The sequence below is a fragment of the Bombina bombina genome, chromosome 4, assembly GCF_027579735.1.
Source record: "Bombina bombina isolate aBomBom1 chromosome 4, aBomBom1.pri, whole genome shotgun sequence".
Taxonomy (NCBI): domain Eukaryota; kingdom Metazoa; phylum Chordata; class Amphibia; order Anura; family Bombinatoridae; genus Bombina; species Bombina bombina.
This window is the reverse complement of record NC_069502.1, coordinates 116,515,385-116,538,315: the sequence shown is the minus strand read 5'-3', so window position 1 is coordinate 116,538,315 and position 22,931 is coordinate 116,515,385. Positions and strand designations below refer to the sequence as shown.

At 37.2% G+C, this 22,931-nt stretch overlaps 1 protein-coding gene across 1 annotated transcript in view; it reads left to right on the top strand.

Moving 5' to 3' along the window:
- Positions 1–21,710, top strand: part of LOC128655987 (adhesion G protein-coupled receptor F5-like) — a 194,214-nt gene extending 172,504 nt beyond the window's left edge. Inside the window, exons 18-22 of the mRNA XM_053709613.1 lie at positions 6,607–6,648; positions 10,837–10,896; positions 12,055–12,124; positions 18,850–18,891; positions 20,904–21,710. Of these exons, the coding sequence (XP_053565588.1) occupies positions 6,607–6,648; positions 10,837–10,896; positions 12,055–12,124; positions 18,850–18,891; positions 20,904–20,980 (291 nt within the window). The 3' untranslated portion in view covers positions 20,981–21,710. The remainder of the gene's footprint in view (positions 1–6,606; positions 6,649–10,836; positions 10,897–12,054; positions 12,125–18,849; positions 18,892–20,903) is intronic.
- The last annotated feature ends 1,221 nt before the right edge of the window (positions 21,711–22,931 follow it).

Here is a 22,931-nt window from a genome sequence, read left to right as displayed (position 1 = left end):
TGACCGGAGTTAGAGCTGGATCATTTCTGTGGGGATATTATACATTGTCAGTGGGACAGGTAGGCACGTCAGCAAAACAGCTAAGGTGTAGAGGGTTGCCTGGGGTTGGTTCAGATTCCTGCTTCATTTTTAGTTTTTAAAATTTAAAGGGGCAGTATCATTTTTAGCCTTATTAGCTAAAGTAGGATATAGATCTGTTTTTTATTTTTATTTTGTCTTCTTAATCTTCTTGTGGGGAAAAATGGACCAAGAAGCTTTGCCAACTGTTACATGTGGTTTAAGTTTTGACTCCCAGGTAGAACCGCCAATACACTTTTGCAACTCATGTATTAAGAGAACTTTGCATTACAGGGATATACTTTTTGATCATGAGCCACCATTAGCTAAGGTGGATGCTGTTCAGATGTCAAGTTCTACATCAGATATGCCGCAGCTTTCTCCCCAAGCGTCCCAATCTTTTTCATCTACACATCCAGTGCCCTGCGGTTTATCGCACGCTTTGGTTGGAGTTTCTTTGCAAGACATTGCTGCCCAGGTATCCTCGGCAATATCTGAGGAGCTGTCTGCTTTTCCCATGCTGCAGGGAAAGTGCAAGAGGAAGTTTAATGAATCAGTGAATAAGGTTTATGATCCAGTTGTGGCAACTCAGGGTGCTCCCTCTCAGAAGTCTGAGGAGGAAGACACTTCTGTAGCATCTGAGGGTGAAATCTCAGACTCAGACAGTATAATTCCTTCTTCTTATTCTGAAATGGTATCATTCAGATTTAAGCTGGAGCACCTCCATCTGTTACTAAAGGAGGTTTTAGCTACCTTGGATGACTCTGACACCATCGTTGTAGTCAACCCTAAGAAGTCCAGTAAGCTGGACAAGTACTTTGATGTTCCCTCCATGGTGGAGGTATTCTCTGTACTAGACTGTGCTTCAGAGATTATTGCACGGGAGTGGGAGAGGCCTGGAATTACTTTTTCTCCATCTCCAATTTTCAAGAAAATGTTTCCTTTAGCTGCCTCCATTAAAGAGTCATGGTTCCTAAGGTGGAAGGGGCGATTTCCACTTTGGCCAAGAGGGCCACTATTCCCATAGTGGATAGTTGCTCTTTTAAGTATCCAATGGATAAGAAGTTGGAGAAATTGCTAAAGAAAATGTATGTTCACCAAGGTCTCCAATGGCAGCCTGCGGTGTGTATTACCACTGTCACAAGTGCGGCAGCCTACTGGTTTGATGCCTTGTCTGATTCTATTCAGACAGATACTCCTCTTGAGGATATCCAGGACAGGATTAAGGCTCTTAAATTAGTCAATTCCTTTATAACAGATGCTTCTTTACAAGTCATTAAGTTGGGAGCAAAAATGTCTGGCTTTGCGGTTCTAGTTCGCAGAGCCTTATGTTTGAAGTCCTGGTCTGCGGACGTTTCATCTAAGTCCAAGCTCTTGGCAATCCCTTACAAGGGTAAGACCTTGTTTGGGCCTGATTTGGCTGAAATAATTTCTGATATTACGGGAGGAAAGGGATCTTTTCTTCCTCAGGACAAGAAGAATAAACAAAGGATGTCAGAGTAATTTTCGTTCCTTTCGTAACTTTAGAGGTAAACCCTCCCCTCCGTCCTCCAAGCAGGAACAATCCAAGTCTTTCTGGAAGCCTGGTCAGTCTTGGAACAAGGCAAAGCAGTCTAAGAAACCAGCAGCTGAAGGATTGGCCCCCAATCCGGGAGCGGAATCAGTAGGGGGCAGACTTTCTCAATTAGCTCAAGCCTAGATACAAGATGTTCCGGATCCCTGGGTGGTGGACATCGTATCCTAGGGGTACAAAATAGAATTCAAGACTTTTCCTCCCAGAGGCAGGTTTTTTCTCTCCAGATTATATGTACAAGAGATAAAGAGAGAGGCATTCTTAAATTGTGTCAAGAATCTTTCTGCCCTGGGAGTAATAGTTTAGTCTGGGTTTCTATTCAAATCTGTTTGTGGTTCCCAAAAAAGAGGGAACTTTCAGACCCATTTTAGACCTAGAATGTCTAAACAAGTTTCTCAGAGTACCGTCCTTCAAGATGGAAACTATATGTTCCATTCTTCCCTTGGTCCAAGAGGGTCAGTTCATGACAACCATAGAACTAAAGGATGCGTACTTCATGTTCCCATTCACAAGGATCATCACAAGTTTCTGAGATTTACCTACTTGGACAATCATTTCCAGTTTGTGACTCTTCCATTCGGCTTGGCCACAGCTCCCAGATTTTTCTTAAAGGTTCTGGGGGCTTTATTGGCAGTCATAAGGTCTCGGGGCATTGCAGTGGCTCCTTATTTGGACGACATTCTGTTTCAGGCATCGTCTTTTCAACAAGCAAACTCTCATACGGAGATGCTGTTGTCTTGTCTTCGCTCCCACGGATGGAATGTGAATCTGGGTAAAAGTTCTGATTCCAGCTACAAGGGTAGTTTTCTTGGGGACCATAATAGATTCCCTATTGATGAAGATTTTTCTGACAGAGGTCATAAAATCCAAGATTTTCGACTCTTGCCTTGCCCTTCAGACCTATCCTCGGCCGTCAGTGGCTCAGTGCATATAGGTTATTGGTCTGATGGTGGCTTCCATGGACATCATACCGTTCGCTCGATTCCATCTCAGAGCCATGCAGTTATGCATGCTAAGACAATGTAACGGGGACTATGCGGATCTATCTCCGCTAATAGATCTGGATCAGGTGACAAGAGATTGTCTTCTATGGTGGTTGTCTCAGGAACACCTCTCCCAGGGAACCTGCTTCCACAGACCTACTTGGGTGATTGTGACCATGCATGCCAGCCTGCTGGGATGGGGAGCAGTCTGGGGCTCGTTGAAAGCTTAGGGTCTATGGACTTGGGAGGAGTCATTTGTTCTCATAAACCTCTTAGAACTGAGAGTGATCTTAAATGCTCTATGGGCCTAGCCTCAGTTAGCTTTAGCCCGGTTTATCAGGTTCCAGTCAGACAACATAACAGTGGCATACATCAACCACCAGGGAGGAACTCGGAGTTCCTTGGCCATGACAGAGGTGGCCCGAATTATTCAGTAGGCGGAGTCCCACAACTGTTGTCTTTCTGCGATCCACATTCCAGGAGTAGACAATGGGGAAGCAGATTTTCTGAGCCCACCGACTTTTCAACCCAGGGAGTGGGAACTCCATCCGGAGGAGTTTTCCAGCCTGACCCTCAAATGGGGGCAGCTGGAGGTGGATCTCATGGCATCTCGGCAGAATGCCAAGCTTCCAAGATATGGTTCATGGTCAAGGGATCCCCAGGCCGTCCTGATAGATGCTCTAGTGGCCCCTTGGCATTTCAGTCTAACATACCTGTTTCCCCTGTTCGCTCTCCTCCCATGGGTCATTGCTCGGATCAAGCAGGAGAGGGCGTCAGTGATTCTTATTGCACCGGCGTGGCCTCGCAGGATCTGGTATGCAGACCTAGTGGAAATGTCATCTCTTCCGCCTTGAAGGCTACCTCTGAGGAAGGACCTTTTACTTCAGGGTCCCTTCTTTCATCCAAATCTCGTTTCTCTGAAGTTGACTACTTGGAGAATGAACGCTTAATTTTATCTAAACATGGGTTTTCAGAGTCGGTCATTGAGACCTTGATACAGGCTTGTAAGCTTGTTACTAGGAAGATTTACCATAAAATATGGCGTAAATATCTGTATTGGTGTGAATCCAATGGCTATTCTTGGAGTGGAGTCAGGATTCCTAGGATTTTGTTTTTTCTCCAGGAGGGTCTGGAGAAGTGTTTGTCAGCAAGTACTCTGAAATGTCAGATTTCTGCTTTGTCTGGCAGATGTGCCAGACATGCAATCTTTTTGTCAGGCCTTGGTTAGAATCAGGCCAGTGTTTAAACCTGTTACTCCTCCATGGAGTCTTAACCTTGTTCTTAAGGTTTTACAGCAGGCTCCATTTGCGCCTATGCATTCTTTAGATATTAAGAAGTTATCCTGGAAGGTTTTGTTTCTTGTTATCACTTCTGCTCGGAGAGTCTTGGAACTCTCGGTGCTGCAATGTGATTCTCCTTATCTTATCTTTCATTCTGATAAGGTGGTTCACCGTACTAAGTTTAGGTTCCTTCCTAAGGTTGTTTCGAACAGGAATATTAATCAAGAGATTGTTGTTTATTCTCTGTGTCCGAATTCTTCTTCTCCTATGGAGCGTTTGCTGCACAACCTAGATATTGTGCATGCGTTGAAACTCTACTTGCAGGTGACTAAGGACTTCGCCAGTCTTCTGCTTTGTTTGTGTGTTTCTCTGGGAAACACAAAGGTCAGAAAGCTACGGCTTCTTCTTTCTCTTTGGCTGAAAGGTATTATTCATTTACTATGAGACTGCTGGGCAGCAACCTCCTGAGAGAATTGCGGCTCATTCCACGAGGGCTGTTTCTTCTTCCTGGGCCTTCAAAAATGAGGCTTTGGTGAACCAGATTTGCAAGGTTGCAACTTTGTCTTCCCTACATACTTTTTCAAAATTTTATAAATTTGATACTTTTGCTTCGGCTAAGGCTTCTTTTGGGAGAAAGGTTCTTCAAGAGGTGGTGCCTTCTGTTGAGGTTACCTGTCTTGTCCCTCCCTAATCATCTGTGTCCTCTAGCTTGGGTATTGATTCCCAACAGTAATTGATGATGATCCGTGGACTCACTGTGTCAAGAAATAAATTAATTTATTAGGTAAGCATAAATTTTGTTTTTACAATTACCTTGAATCTTTCAGAAATAAATAGTTTAGCCAGTCACTGAACATATCCACATCCATATTGCTAAAGCACTAGCTGGGTTCAGTAAGTAACGTGAGCAGTAGAGGGGAACAAAGCCATCTGCATACAATGAAAAAAACTAAAAGTAGATGCGGGATCAACTCTTAAATACGTTTTTCCTACTCTCACATGCTGATTTGTGCAATTTGAAATAACTAACTAAAAAATATTAAACATGCACTGCTAAACTATCATGCAAGAAAACAGCTATCTGGACAAGTAGAAAGCTGTGGGCGGGGCTTGGCAGCCATTTTTGTCTGCTAGCAATCAGTTATTTAAAAGTTTCATATACTTCTTACAAGATTATAGATTTGAAACCAATTGTAAGATGTTTGCCTGGTATGTAACAATAAGTAATAACGAATATGTATTGGGTCGAATGTCCCTTTAAGGAAGCTAAAGTTAAATAAAACTTTTAGATGGAGCACACCGTTTTAAGAGACTTTCCAATTTACTGCCATTATCAGATTTACCACTCATTTAAAAGTACCCCAACTGAGACTTTTTTTTTTTTTATTGGAAAATACAGAAGCAGTGGCAAGAGACCCAGTTGGGGTACTTTTAAATGATTGGTGCTTTATTGCAAGCAACGTGGTGCTGTCCTTGAAATGAGTTACTGTACATGATTTAGAGCCTATAATTTAAAACAACTTTCCAATTTACTCGAATTGTCAAATTCTCATTGTTCTCTTGGTATCATTTGTTGAATAGTAATCCTATATATGCTTATAGGAGCTTAGGAGTATACACATGTTCTTTAGCAGTCCGTGGCACAAGTTTGCAACAATGTTTATAGTAATGTTATACATAGTTGCAAACATTGCTGCCAGATGGATAAACTCACATGCACTCTCCTGAGCTCACGGTGGATTATTCTTTAACATAAGAGAAGTAAATTTGGAAAGATATTTAAAATGTCATGTTCTATCCAATCCATTAATATTTAAATGATTTTATTGTCCCTTCAAGAAGAATCCCTTAAAAAAGAGGGGGCAAATTAGTGGTTGTGTTGCAATTGAAAGGATATTAAACTTACTCATATCTTATAGGTAAGTCTGAAAATAAAGGTTAAACCTATGGATAAAATGGTATAGGTTCAGCTTATCAGCTGCTGTATGTCACATTGCACTCTGCAGTTAGCGCAAAGGCTTAAAGGGACACTGAACCCAATTTTTTTCTTCCGCGATTCAGAGAGCATAACATTTTAAGCAACTTTCTAATTTACTCCTATTATCAAATTGTCTTCATTCTCTTGGTATCTTTATGTGGAATGCAAGAATGTAAGTTTAGATGCCAGCCTATTTTTGGTGAACAACCTGGGTTGTTCTTGCTGATTGGTGGATCAATTCATCCACCAATAAAAAAGTGCTGTCCAGAGTCTAGACCAAAAAAAACTTAGATGCCTTCTTTTTCAAATAAAGAAAGCAAGAGAACGAAGAAAAAATTATAATAGGAGTAAATTAGAAAGTTGCTTAAAATTGCTTGCTCTATCTGAATCGTGAAAGAAAAAAATTGGGTTCAGTGTCCCTTTAACTAACTCTAACATTTGTATATTGTGTGGAAGCTAAAACTATGACCTTGTTTTTCTAGTGAATCTATGTTGTAGGTGTGGGTTATCATATTTAGAGCAATTTGCTTTATCATTAGATTAGTATTGTATACGATTTTAAGCCCTTGCTTTGTAATTTGTTTTTAAATTAAACTATTTTGCAATGTCTGTGATTTTGTCTGAAATGACAATCACTTCCCTCATATGTGAAAAAAATTAACAGCTTGATAAACCGAAGTATAAGGGAATATTTCAAGAAAATGTTTTGCAATAATATATATTTTTTTGTTTCAGGGGTTGTTTATTTTGCTGTTTGGGTGTTTACTGGACAAGAAGGTAAGCCCTAGAAATGATATGCCTGCCATATTGCCCCTGTCTTTAGTTTATTAACCCTTTCACTACCGGGACTTCCAGACAAAAACTTGCCCAAAATACCAGAGCATTTTTGCTATCATTCTATTTAAACAGAAATAGAGCCTTGTTTTTTTATTTACTTATCAAATCTCTCTCTATATTTTTTTTTAAGTAGATAACCCAAGGTATTGATCGAGGCCTATTTTGGTGTATTTCATGCCACCATTTCACCGCCAAATGCCATCAACTAAAAAAATTAAAGTGAGCGGATGTGGGGTGTTAGAAAAAAAAATGGCACTGAAAAGTGCCTTTACATTGTGGTCTATGGGGACTGTTATTACTAAAACTATATATGCTTATATAAATATATATTTGTGTTAATGCGTTACACATATAAACACATAAATATACAGTTGTGCTCATAAGTTTACATACCCTGGCAGAATTTATGATTTCTAGGTCATTCTTCAGAGAATATAAATAACACAAAAACTTTTCTTTCACTCATGGTTAGTGTTTGGCTGAAGTAATTTATTATCAATCAACTGTGTTTACTCTTTTTAGATCATAATGACAACAGAAACTACCCAAATGACCCTGATCAAAAGTTTACATACCCTGGTGATTTTGGCCTGATAATATGCAGACAAGTTGACACAAAGGGGTTTGAATGGCTTCTAAAGGTAACCATCCTCACCTGTGATCTGTTTTCTTGTAATTAGTGTGTGTGTATAAAAGGTCAATGAGTTTCTGGACTCTTGACAGACCCTTGAATCTTTCATCCAGTGCTGCACTGACGTTTTTGGATTCTGAGTCATGGGGAAAGCAAAAGAATTGTCAAAGGATCTGTGGGAAAAGGTAGTTGAACTGTATAAAACAGGAAAGGGATATAAAAAGATATCCAAGGAATTGAGAAGGCGAATCAGCAGTATTCAAACTCTAATCAAGAAGTAGAACATGAGGGGTTCTGTTGAAACCAAACCACGGTCAGATAGACCAACTAAAATTTCAGCCAGGAAAATTGTTCGGGATGCAAAGACAAACCCACAAATAACTTCAGGTGAAATACAGAACTCTCTGAAAACATGTGGTGTGGCTGTTTCAAGATACACAATAAGAGGAGGCACTTGAAGAAAGATTGGCTGCATGGTCGAGTTGCCAGAAGAAAGCCATTACTATGCAAATGCCACAAAGTATCCCGCTTACAATACGCCAAACGGCACAGAGACAAGCCTCAAACCTTCTGGCACAGTCATTTGGAGTGATGAGACCAAAGTTGAGCTTTTTGGCAACAACCATAAACGTTACATTTGGAGAGGAGTTAACAAGGCCTAAGATGAGGGGTACACCATTCCTGCTGTGAAAAATGGAGGTGGATCGCTGATGTTTTGGGGATGTGTGAGCTACAAAGGCACAGGAAATTTGGTCAGAATTGTTGGCAAGATGAATGCAATATGTTATCAAACAGAACTCCTCATTTTCCACTTCTTGATTAGAGTTTGAACACTGCTGATTTGCATTCTCAATTGCTTGGATATCTTTTTATATCCCTTTCCTGTTTTATACAGTTCAACTACCTTTTCCCGCAGATCCTTTGACAATTCTTTTGCTTTCCCCATGACTCAGAATCCAGAAACATCAGTGCAGCACTAGATGAAAGATGAAAGGGTCTCTCAGGAGTCCAGAAACTCATTGACCTTTTATACACGCACACTAATTACAAGCAAACAGATCACAGGATGGTTACCTTTAATAGCCATTCAAACCCCTTTGTGTCAACTTGTGTGCATGTTATCAGGCAAAATCACCAGGGTATGTAAACTTTTGATCGGGGTCATTTGGATAGTTTCTGTTGTCATTATGATTTAAAAAGAGTAAACACAGTTGATTGATAATAAATGGCTTCAGCCAAACACTAACCATGAGTGAAAGAAAAGTTTTTGTGTTATCATTTATATTCTCTGAAAAATGACCAAGAAATCATAAATTCTGCCAGGGTATGTAAACTTATGAGCACAACTGTGTGTGTGTATATATATATATATATATATATATATATATATATATATATATATATATATATATATATATATATATATATATATATATATATATCCACCAATCAGCAGCTAGAACCTACGTTCTGTGCTGCTCCTGACTGAGCTTATCTACGTAAACCTTTTAGCAAAGGATGGATAACAAGAGAAGCAGGCAAATTAAATAATAAAAGTAAATAGGAAAGTTCTATAACATTGTATGCCCAGTCTAAATCATGAATGTCTAATTATGACTTTACCATCCCTTTAAATAACTTTCCAATTTATTTCTAGTATCTAACTTTCTTTTTGTGTCCTTTGTTAAAAAAAAAAAGTATTCCTAGGTAGGCTCAGAAGTTGCTGATTGGTGGCTGCTCATATATGCCTCTTGTCATTGGCTTTCAGCTAGCTCCCAGTAGTCCATGCTCGTTCAACAAAGAATACCACAAGAATGAAGTAAATTAGATAATATAAGTAAATTGGAAAGTTGTTTAAAACTGTATGATCAATCCAAATCATGAAATAAAGTTTTTGGGTTTCATGTCTCTTTATGGGACTTCAAAACCAGCATTTTTCTTTCATGATTCAAACAGTGCATGTGATTTTAAAGAACTTTCCAATTTACTTCTATTTTCAAATTTGTTTCAGTTTCTTGGTATCCTTTGTTGAAGGAACACAAATGCACTATTTGGAGCTAGCTTAAAATATCTGATGAACCAATAAGAGGCCTATATGAGCAGCCACCAATCATCTAGCTCCCCCAGTAATACATTGCTGCTCCTGAGCCTACCTTTTTTAACTAAGGATACCAAGAGAAGGAAGCAAATTAGATAAGTAAATTGGAAAGTTGTTAAATTAAATGTTCTGTCTAAATCATAAAATAATTTAAATATGGTTTACATATGAGAAACATTAGACCATTTCTTTTTGCACTTTTATTTCCCTTTAAAGATTATTTAAAATGACATTTCTTAATTCTAAAATAAGCAAATGAATAATAGAGAAACAACTTTTCATGGATTAATCTTTTGTGTTCAGCTTTGAAATGTACCCTAGATATAACTTCTTAGCATTATAATAGTGTTCTACAATAAATTTGCTAGCTTTCCAGTGAGACAAATTTTTCCAATCTTGCTGCTTATGTAAGGCAAATGAATCACTAAAATGTGGGGTAATGTTTTTGTGCCTGCTGAATCAGCTAAATAGGGTAATTGAGTGTTAGAGCTATAGGGGCCTATCTATCAAGCTCCATAACCTGAGCAGGCGGAAAGACATCGCCGGAAATCAACCCGATAGAGTACGATCGGGTTGATTGACACCCCCCTGCTGGCGGCTGATTGGCTCTTGTGAGCTGCTGGTACAATGTTGAATACGGAGAGCGTATTGCTCTCCGTATTCAGCGAGGTCTGGCGGACCTGATCCGCACTGGCGCATCAGGTCCACCAGACTTTGATAAATCGAGGCCTAATTGTGCAATGATTACATAAACCAATTCATCAGATGTGGTAGGCGGGGTTATGTGACTGCTGCTGCTGATTGGCCCACCAGCTGTTTCTTACTTAGGACCAGCATTTCTCTGTGACACTCAAATAAGACTTTATCTGTTTAAAGGGGTATAACCCCCCCCCCCCAAAAAAAAAGCTTATTTTAAAAAAAAATCCAATTTACTTCTATTCTCAAATTAGCTTCGTTCCCATGATATTCTGTGTTGAAGAGATACCTACCATCTGGACAGGAGCACTACATGACAGGAAACAGTGCTCTTTCAGATGAATAGCATTCTTGCAAAACTGCTGCCATATAGTGCTCCAGAAATAGGACAGCTCCTAAGCATACGTCCCTGCTTTTTAACAAAAGATACTAAGAGAAGGAAGAAAAAAATGATAATAGAAGTAAATTAGAAAGTTTTATTGTATTGTATGCTCTACCTGAATCATGAAAGAATATTTTGATGAGTTTCATATCCCTTTAACTCTTTTACAGGAGTTAAAAACAGTGTTTCGGGGGGCGTGGTGCTAAAATGTAAATGTTTTAATGAGTTAAAGCATTTGAGACTCAGTAACCTTTCTAAAAAATGTAGTCAATCTGTTAAAAATATTTTGGCCTAATTCCTTTTTTTTATTTAAATATGTAGGTGCGAGAGTCTTTACTCAAAACATTCTCTTTCACAAGATGGGCTTCACAGCAGACAAAGGTATTTTGTGATTTGAGAGTTGCCATTAGTGGTTGCATTTTGTTTAGCCAAAGCAAACTTCTTTACAGTAACTGTTTAGAATGTTTGCTTAATGTTCGCTGTAAAACTTCATAAAACAAATTATCACATTTTTTTTTCCGTCTTGATCATAAATTATTTATTTTTGCTTGTGTTTGCCATAAAATACCTCTGGAAAGGGTTCTACCTCCCAGAGGGGCTGGAGGTAATTGTGTACTTTATGCTATAGTAGTTTACCTGACCCAACTACATTCTACATAGGGATTTGCTTTTAAAAAAAAAACTAATTGGACACAATCAAAATAAATAAAATAAACATGCTTTCCAAGGTTCTCAAGTGGCTTGGTCCTGAACTACTTATATTTACTAAACCCTGCACATTGCATTTACAAGGTGAAAGTTTTAAATGGTTTTTAAAACAATTATTTTGAATGTGTGTATTAATTTTGTCTTTATTGTAACTTAAATTGCCTAATTTATTCTTGGAAAGCACTAATGTCCCTGTGCTTCAGCTGAGAATAATTTTTTGGGAAAAGCTAGTGGCCGGCTACTGCTTTAAAGGGACATTTTAAAAACGAAATAATTTCTAAATAGAATGAACTAATATTAGCCTGAGATACATTTTTTTTTTTAATTATATTAGTTGATTAAGATTTGGAAAAAATTATACATTCTAGTATCCATAAAGCAGTTTGGTCTGCCATATTATAACCTAGGTTTTCTTTTCTGCCAGCTAGAGACATGGGTCACCTGAGTGTGCAACCAGTGACTGTGGGATATAACCGTGTTAAGCCTAGATTCTACATTACAACTTTTAAAAAGAGTTGGAAAGCCCATGTTTTTTTTTTTAATTAATGTATTTCTCTCTGCCCTTATCCTGTTAGTAAGCTGTAAATTGTATATATTAATAATCTTTTCATAAAAACTTGCATAGATTTTTAAATATTAAAAAAAACTACAATAAGCAGTGTCTAGTGACTATCAATTTGTGGTGTTCTTCAAATCATTTATTTGATTAGATTTTTTTAGATTTTCTAGAAAATTGTTTTGGATATTTTTCCTCTTCGTATTTGTTTAGCTGGTAACATACATTTTATGTTTATTTCCTCATAACTTACTTTAAACTTTTTTGTTTTTCAGACTACAAATGCAAGTTCTTCTACAGATACTCCATTTTCTAAAGGAGTCTTCAATTTGTTTGGTAGAAAAGGTATGTTGTGTTTTTTGTTTTGTTAAATACTTTTTAGCAGTTGTTGTGTTGCAGGACTGACTCCTTTACTGGACTAATGTGTAAGACAAGATGTGGTTATACGATTCACAATTGTTATAGACGTTACTTGGAATTATTCCTGATAGATACTATTCTAAAGGCGTTAAACAGGTCAACATGACAAGAAACTGAAGCGGCTGCAAACAACCGGTTAGGCGTGAACCTTGTCAGCTAAAAAATGAAAATATGTGGCCTGGATATGCCTGATATCCCCCCTGAGGCATCTACCACATACATTGGTTAACAAACTGTGAAATAGTCATTAAAGGGATAGTCCAAATTTAAAATGCACAATGCAGTTTTGAATAGAAGCATTTTGGAAATACTTTGCAAACTTTTACCCCTCACACCTAGTCAGAACGGTATGCTCTACGTGCACCCGTGCATAGTAAAAGCGGTTAGACGCAGTGGAAGGTTTTACTAGACGTATTTATAAAAATGCTTTTATTCTAACTTGAACTGCAGCCTTTTGGATTTTGACGACAATGTCCCTTCAAACTTTTTGGTTGTCCGAACATTGCATCCCTCTTTGGTTAACAAGGAGTTAGACCCTGATAAACTTCACTAGGCATGGGAGAAAATTTGTGTTCTGCAAGCAAATATGGCTGCAGGCAGATGGATTTGGATCTTTTTGAGCCAGGTGTATCGGTGTAAAAGTGCAAATCCAGATCTTTATTTGTTGTACATAATGCTATTAGGGATGGGCGAATGTGTTTTTATATTCAAATTCGAATGTTAGAACAAATGTTATTGTAGAAATTCGATTTACATAATAGAATGTTGATAAGAACGAATATTCTTAAAAATTCGATTTTCGAATGTAACATACGAATTCGAATGTCACTTTCGAATTCGAATATTACATTTATAAAACACAATTGTAGACTAGAAACACTATTTTGAATTCGAATGTCACATTCAAATCGAATATCACATTTGAATTGAATATCACAATCGAATTTGAATATTACATTTATAAAACACAGTATTAGACTAGAAATACTATTTCGAATTTGAATGTCACATTCAAATCGAATATCACATTCAAATCGAATATCAAATTCAAATTGAATATCACATTTATTAAACACAGTTGTAAATTAGAAATACTATTTCAAATTCGAATGTCACTTTCAAATTCGAATATTACATTTAAAAACACAGTATTAGACTAGAAATACTATTTCGAATTCGAATGTGACATTCAAATGTAGCATTCGAATTCGAATATTACATTTATTAAACACAGTATTAGACTAGAAATACTATTTCGAATTTGAATGTCACATTCGAATATTACATTTTGAAATTGAATGAATACATAGCTAAACATTTTATTATTCGAACGAATATTTTTGAATTTTATTGAAAAATTTGAAAACGAAAATTTGAAAATAGAATGTTAGAATGTTATATAAACATTTGAAATACGAATGAATGTATCAAAATTAGTTTTAAATTTCGAATTTTTAGAAACATTTGCCCACTCGTAACTGCTATATCCGGTTCCATAAAAAGACTAATGCTGATGTCTGCAGCCATATTCAGCCTTTGTATTAAATACAAATTTTCTTCCATGTCTAAGTTGTAACCATCTATGAATGACAAATTAAGATTCAACAAAACAATATTATATGAATAAAAGTGTAATTAATAGAAGTAAAACAAATGTGACATAAAATAGTGTATAAAATAGTAGAGGCTAAGATAGTCCATTGTTGTAAGGAAGTCCTTAATTCGATTCACTCCTTTAGTCCTTGATTCCTCAATTTCCTTAAACTATAATGGAAAAGGGAAAACCCGAAAACTCATAACATTCTTCTGCAACCAATGTTCAGGCCTTCAACACAGACAAACCACTACTCTCATCTTCATAAGCGACTCTAGCTCTAAGACACAAGTGCTCTCTGTAATAACCCAGACTGGTTTAGTGAAACTTCATAAAAGGTCAAATGTATTTCAAAAGTTAAAATTAAGACACAAATTAAAGTTATATGCCAATTTAAGTGGGAGTTACACGCCTATATAAGCAACCAAAGATATATACAATGTGAGTCTCAGTGTAGTGAAGCTTATTTGGGGATAGATTACAAGTGGTGCGCTAACTGTTGTGCACAAGCATGATAAGGGGTAGTCGTGGGTCTTCGGAAGTACAGTACAAGTTGAAAGTAAACTTGTTCGCTTGAGCACAGTTGAATTTAATGTGCATCAGGTTAGCGTGACTTCACACTAGCTCTAGTTGACTATTACGCTCGACTAAAAAGTTACACAAAAACATCAAAAATACATTTTAAAGTACAGTTACACTCATAATAACACACTATATAATAGAAACATAGATATTGACGGCAGATAAGAGCCATAGGCCCAGCAAGTCTGCCCGACCTTACCTAACAGTATAAACTAGTTCGTAGGATAGCCCTATGCTTGTCCCATGCATTTTTAAAGTCCCCCACAGTGTTTGTTGCTACTACCTCTTGAGGAAGTTTTTTATTTTAATAAAAATTATTAGAAAAGATATTGCATTAAAAAGTGTTAGAAGGGGTTTAAATATATGAGGTCTCAGGTGTTGAAAAAAAAGAAAAGGCCTGCAAACGGCTTTAACATAAAGATACATACACATGTCTAAATATGTATGTATGTATGTATGTATGTATTAGGGGTGGGCGAATGTTTTGCAACATTTGAAAATTGAAACAAATTTTAACACATTAGATCGTTTCGAATTCTGAATGTTTGCACAACATTCTAACATTCATTTAATGTAATAGTAGTTCTAATTCTTTCTTGAAAGGGACAGTCTACACTTTAGTCATCTTAAAGTCTTACATTAAATTAATCTGCAAATTGGCTCCTGCACCCTTTCTATATCATGGAGCAGAAACAGTAAAAAAGTTATTTTAAGGGGAGGAGCCGGCCGCTGACATGAGTGCAGCATAACTCCAGAGCTCCGCCATGGAGGCTCTTAAATCTGGTGGATATCCTGGCCATCCTGCCTCTAATTCCCCTCTACCTACCGAAGGATGCATCCCTAACTCATCCCCTCCTCCCTAAATTGAAAATTGGCAGCTTCTGAGGCGGCCCGAAACTGACCGCCAAACAGGACACGCCAGCCGCCCTAGGCCGCACCACAATCACGTTGCGTGCTACATCCAGGCCGCGATCTACCAGATGCTCTCCCTCCACAGCTTAAGGGACACAGCCACTGCCTCCTACCCACTGACCGCCACTGAAACCACCCGAAAACGGCAAATATGCCATACTCTGCGATCCAGCCACTACCTCCAAACCTAGGTGGTGGATTGGGCCTAACACGGACTTAAAACCAGGAACAGGCAAACCAGTAAGCTACAAAGGACATACACAGCTATCACACCCCACATCAATAGCAGAAGTGAGACATATAATATATATGTAATATTCTGCTGTGTGAAGAACATTGGAATGTGAAACATTCATATTTCATGTCAGGTTTGTGCACGAGTATGGGTGTTAGGTTTATTTTCCACTTTTCTCGTTGCATTGACGTCTATGGGGGAATATGTTGATGATATTCTAAGTTCCGCTCGTGCGCAAACTTTTTACTTTCAACTTGTAATACGCACCTTATCCAACATGCGTGAAAAATTTGCTTCTAGCGAAGATAACACAGAAACACTAATTTGCGCTCCACTTGTAATCTAGCGGTTGGCGTGATAGGCACACCCTTTCTAGTGATTTCTCTCTGTGCTCTGCTCTAACTGCCCATAATGCTTTTTTTCAAGGAGAAAATCCAATAGAATCCCTATTCCTTTATAGTCTTGAAACAGGAAGATTTTTTTCACTCATTTCTTTCCCTTTTATTTGATGAGTAGCCATTAAAATAAGAAACTATAAAGAAAAATGTGTGGTCCGATGATGACGTTATGTGGGTTAAATAACCGCTACATTTGAATGGTATATTTGAACCCAAAATTGAAATGTTTTAGCAAACAATGAAATGCAAAATACGGTAGTCCATTTTTTTGGTTAAAAATCTAGAATTTGCTGAAGGATATATTTTAAAAGGAATAATAACCCAGATTGGTAGGTAAAAGTTAATAGAATTATGATGGAGTCTGCATACAGAAAGAGAACTCGCCATACTGAGCTGTTGTTCGTTCCTGGTAGGGTCGTCTTTCTGTAGGCATATGATGGAATATATTAATATTTGAAAGTAGAAATGGGTAAATGTTTAGGGAAGTTCATTAAAAAAAAAAAAGACTAAAGTTGGCTGTGTTTCTGCACCCTAAATTAAAGAGACAGTCTACACCAGAATTTTTATTGTTTAAAAAGATAGATAATCTCTTTATTACCCATTACCTAGTTTTGCATAACCAACATGTTTTATATTAATATACCTTTTACCTCTGTGATAACCTTGTATCTAAGCCTCTGCAGACTGCCCCCTTATCTCAGTGCTTTTGACAGACAAGCAGTTTAGCCGACCAGTGCATACTCCTAAATAACTCCACGGGAGTGTGCACAATGTTATCTATATGACACACATGAACTAGTACTGTCTATCTGTGAAAAACTTTTAAAATGCTCTGAGCTAGGAGGCGGTTTTCAACGGTTTAGAAATCAGTTTGAGACTACCTAGGTTTAGTTTTTCAAAAATACCACCAAGGGAACAAAGCAAATTTGATAATAAAAGTAAATTGGAAAGTTGTTTACAATTGCATGCCGTATCTGAATTATGAAAGTTTAATTTTGACTAGACTGTCTCTTTAAAGTCTGTTTCCCAAACGTTAGAAATTTTTGTTTGCGAACGAATATTAACTTTCCCAATACTGAATGTATTATTCAGATATTAACATTCAAGCACTGTTTCTCCGGTCTTCACTGTAATTCTATATGAATCAACATTCAAATGTAATCATTCAAATTAGCTATTCAAATGTTAACATGGGATATGCAAATGTTGACAATGGTTCTATAGAAATGTTTTAATGGTAGGGTGAATGTCTAGGGTTCTAAAATATGAATGTTAAGACATGGAGGCCTATTTAACAATAGTCTTGCGGACCTGATCCGACAGTGCAGATCAGGTCCGCAAGCAATACGCTCTCCGTATTCAGCATTGCACCAGCAGCTCACAAGAGCTGCTGGTGCAACGCGGCCCCTGCAAAATCGCAGCCAATGGGCCGCCAGCAGGGAGGTGTCAATCAACCCGATCGTACTTGATCGGGTTGAATTGTGGCAATTCCTGTCCACCTGCTCAGAGCAGGCGGACAGGGTTATGGAGCAGCGGCCTTTAGACCGCTGCTTCATAACTGCTGTTTCTGGCGAGTCTGAAAACTCGCCAGAAACACGGGCCCACAAGCTCCATACGGAGCTTGATAAATGGGCCTCTGTCTATTAAGAAGCTGATTCCGATTACAAACTATATTTATACCTGAAAATAATTTGTTGTTGCTTTTTATAGCATTTTCAGATAAGTTGTGGAACTGGCTACAGCTGGAGTTGGAAAGAACTAATAAAATGGATTTCAAAAATTAGTTTTCATTCAAGATTCACAATTAAAGAGATATTACAGCTTGAGCACAGTCCTATTAGCAAACATGCTTCTAATAAAAGCTATCACTGTTCATGTGAAGCAAATCTAGATATGCTTCATGTACCAGCATTTAAACAGGGCAGCTTTATCGTGTAAAATGAGTCCTTGCCATCGCTATGGAAGGCACCATTAGCTCTTTGAGGAGATCTACTGTTTAAATGCTGGTTCTTGGAGCATATGTGTTGACACATGCAGTAAAATTTCTCACTAAAAGTTGTGGTAGCTTTTAGTAGAAGTATTTGTATTAACACGTGTACTCTAAGAATGCCTCTATTTAAAATTGTAATGCACTTATGTGTATATCAGTTTTGGCAGTAATGTCCCTTTAATTAAGCAAATGTATGAAAACGTGGTAGATGAAATACAACTACATGTGTCTCATGTAACCATGTAGGATATACAGGTTTTTTTAAGTCCTTGCACCTGCCTGATTGGCCACAATACGTATATCTAGAGGTCCCTCCTACTTCTCAGGGGATTTGCCAGTTTCATATCTCTATGCTGCTGTCTTGCTATATCTCACAACTACAGTGGCGCCAATGTAACGTAACAATGCCGGCAAGAACAATGTTTTATGCATTAGCTTTAGGGCCCATTTAACAAAATGCAGGTGTTCATAGCTGGGGGTATCCCTCTGCTCTGCTTTCACACAACCAATTGTGCAAGACCAAGGAAAACATCCCAGGCAAATCTGGGGGGTAGGGTGACAGTTGGAAATATAGCTGCTTGTTGGAAAGGGCTGCACTGGCACAAACTTGCGCCCAACAGAGTAGCAGCACTTTATCCCCCCTCTTGTGTTACTGCAAGAGGTTGCGATGACACTTGCTGCATCTGATATAACTGCTAGTTGTTCCACCCATAAGCAGAGAGCATAGCAATCAGTAGCAGCAAAATGAAACAAGCGGCAGTACCTGCATTACTAATTTGTTAAAGGAATTGTATGCATATGGCCCTAAGACCCTGGCACACAAACAATATGGGTTTGGGTGGTATGCAAATACCAGTCTGAAGGTTTATGAATTTACTTTTCTCCATGTAAGTCAGCAACGAACAATATATCACTGGAAATGTGTTTGCCTTCCACTAGATCATTACAAGAAAAACATAGATGAGGGAAGAATTAATACAGGTCTGAGTTGTCATTGTGTGTTCTTCTTTATACTGTAAATGTTTGTTACTGTGTTTGGTTTTTCGTTGTTGTGTTTTTTTGGTTTTAACAATTGATATACTGGGTTGTATTCACTAAAGTGAGATTATTCTCCGAGAGAGAACTCTCAGGTTCTGTTTGGTCTTTTCTCACCTGCAGATCTTACTCTAGTGGATATGATCATGTGTCTGTTCATATCATAAAATATCTTACTGATTTGCTTTGCAAAAAAAAAAATATATATATATATATATATATATATATATATATATATAGATTATTTCGCTTAAAATGCTGCTACCTGTATCGCTGAAAAACAACCATCAAAATTCTGCTTTTGGGGCTTGCTCTTTAGAATTTCGCATTTATGTAATCCATGCATGTCATGGATTGAAGCTTTTCTTTAATCATTGTACTTATCAGATTTTAAAGAAAAGTCAGGTTTGGAGAAGTGTAGCTATATTGCTTATTCATTTATTGATCTTTAGCTGAACACATTACCAGTCAAAAGGTTTAGAACACCTCCATTTTTCCAGCTGATTATTTACAAACCCTCTGTGTAAAAGCAGTGTTGGAGCAGATTGTGTTACTACCCATGTCAGGCATTATTTGCATGAAATTGTATATTGATATCATAATGTTGAGAAAAGGACAATTAACAAAGGAAGATAGACCATCCTAACTAGACATGTGCATTCATTTTATACAAACAAATGCCGAATATGGCTGCAGGTAACTGCATTCGGCTCTTTCGGAGCAGGATTTATTTGTGTAATAGTGCAACACACAACTATCTGGATTTAAACAAATGAAGGTATAAGTATGTTCTTTTAAAGAAATTGCAAAGATAGCCAAGGTGTCAGTAAGTGCAGTTTTACACAACATCAAAAGTCATTTGGAAACTGGCAAAAACTGACAGGAAGAGCCCTGGCAGACCCATAACTGGCAGATCCAATGGTCAAAGTAAGCAAGTCTCACTTTCAGCTGCAGCACCCTGTATAGCACTTGCTGATTGGTGGCTACATTTAGCCACCAATCGGCAATCGCTACCCAGGTGCTGAACCTAAAATGGGCCGGCTCCTAAACTTTCGTTCCTGCTTTTTAAATAAAGATACCAAGAGAATGAAGAAGAAAAAAATGATAGAGTAAATTAGAAAGTTGCTTAAAATTGCATGCTCTATCCGAATCATGCAAGAAAAAAATGTGGGTTCAGTGTCCCTTTAGGCGATATGCACAAAGCGAGTGGCACCCAAAACCAATGACTGCCACAGCATTTTGAAGGGCAATGCAATACCTCCTAGTATTCACATTGTTGGCCAGAGGTTTATCATACAGAACGCTAATCACTAAAACATACCTAGGCTATGTCAGAACTTCATTTGAAGAAAAAAAACAACCAAGGTAGTAGGCTTCAAGTCCTGTAATTGTCAGCCCAGCAGCAAAAGAAAAGCAACATTTGTGGAAACTTCAGCAATAGTGTTTGGAAGAAGTTTCCAAACATTTGATTTCCATTGTTGAAAGAATGCCACAAGTGTGTTCAACAGTTTATATCGGCAACAGGTTGCTACTTTTCTTTTTGTTATCTCCAATGAGTTTTATTCTATGCTTTAATTTCAGATTACACTGAGACATTAAAATGCTTAAATTTCTATAAAAAATGGAAAAATGGCGTTGTTCTAAAACTTTTCACCAGTGGTACAAAAATACACAAAAACACACTTCTTTTTTTTTATTATTATTCCCATCTTCATAAGCAGTATAGCTAACATTCCCTAAACTTGATCTTTTTAATTGTGGCAAAAAACAAAGTTTGCTCTTTATTCTACTCATTAAGATCTATAAATACATTTTTTGTTGCTTGAATTTTAAATGTTTTTGTGAGTTTGATTTTTTTTATTTTTTTTTATTTGTTGATGATCAATTTCACGTTTTTAATTATAAAAACCTCCCAAATCTGTTTAGAAGCTAATCAAATGCTTTATATTTTGTTTTAGGAGCATACAATATTTCTTCTGCACAGATGAGTTCTTCCAGCGAGCCGTCATCAAATTCATATTCTTTGCTCAACTAATTCAAAATATGTAAAATGTGTTTGACCATGTATACCACATATTTATAGATACTCTGATGTATTTTGTGACAGTTTAACTTATATGCACTTTATTATTTTATGTATCACAGATTTTCTGTGCAGAGATAAATACCCTACAAAATACCTAGGGATACCTAGGCATTACTTATAAATGTACAATGGTGCAGTCACTTACATACAGATGTACATTCAACAAATATCAATTTCTCAGTGACATATATATATATATATATATATATATATGTATATATATATATATATAGGGGAATCAAAAGGCATATTTTTATTTTTTTCATCATTTTTACAATGTCTTCAAATGTGTTCTTGTGCTGATTTTATTTTCCTTTTTACCTTTAATATAATATGCTGTGCATAATGTTGTAGGGTATTGCAGTGCCATGACTTGGATATTTAAATTATTTCAGAAAGTCAAGAGCATCAATGTTAAGGGCATGACCCTCAATTCACCATATGCCCCCCTCCCCAAGTGACAAATAGCGGTGACTATCTATCCTTCTATTATAGTCCGCCACTGAAAGTAAGACTCCATAGAGGGAGGTGGGGGTTTTTTGTAGACCGGGTTGAAGAAGTTATGTGACTGATATAAGCTGTTAATAACTGCTAGTCTAGATAGAGTTGACAACTGCCAAATTGGCAGATATGACATACAATTTGATAGGAGGACCATTTCTCTGAACCTAGCACAAAACCTAATTATGCTTCTAGACTCACACCTAATGTACCTTTTTCATATAGGTTGTAATTTTGTAATATCTTAATCTCATTTGTGCTTCACCTTTGTTTAGGAGATCCTGTATCAAGTGTGTGTATGCATGTGTGTTTTTAATATATATATATATATATATATATATATATATATATATATATATATATATATATATATATATATATATTGTGTGTATGTATGTTCTTTTTTAAATACTCTGTTTTCTGAATTCATTTTGTGCCAACTCTTTCCTGTGTGCAGTACTTTGTTCTTGGCATATACAGTATATGCAAGTTTCACAACAGTTTTTTATATACTGTTTTCACTTTCAAATGCTCCATTTCATTAGGATAATCCGTGTTTCTTTCATTTAATTAGCAAGAGTCCATGAGCTAGTGACGTATGGGATATACATTCCTACCAGGAGGGGCAAAGTTTCCCAAACCTCAAAATGCCTATAAATACACCCCTCACCACACCCACAAATCAGTTTTACAAACTTTGCCTCCCTTGGAGGTGGTGAAGTAAGTTTGTGCTAGATTCTTCGTTGATATGCACTTCGCAGCAGGCTGGAGCCCGGTTTTCCTCTCAGTGTGCAGTGAATGTCAGAGGGATGTGAAGAGAGTATTGCCTATTTGAATTCAATGATCTCCTTCTACGGGGTCTATTTCATAGGTTCTCTGTTATCGGTCGTAGAGATTCATCTCTTACCTCCCTTTTCAGATCGACGATATACTCTTATATATACCATTACCTCTACTGATTCTCGTTTCAGTACTGGTTTGGCTTTCTACTACATGTAGATGAGTGTCCTGGGGTAAGTAAGTCTTATTTTTGTGACACTCTAAGCTATGGTTGGGCACTTTTATATAAAGTTCTAAATATATGTGTTTAACCATTTATTTGCCTTGATTCAGGATGTTCAACATTTCCTTATTTCAGACAGTCAGTTTCATTATTTGGGATAAATGCATTTGAATAAATCAATTTTTTCTTACCTTAAAATTTGACTTTTTCTCCTGTGGGCTGTTAAGCTCGCGGGGGCTGAAAATGCTTCATTTTATTGCATCATTCTTGGCGCTGACTTTTTTGGCACAAAAATTTTCTTTGTCATTTCCGGCGTCATACTTGTCGCCGGAAGTTGCGTAATTTTTTTTACGTTTTTGCGCCAAAAATGTCGGCGTTACCGGATGTGGCGTCATT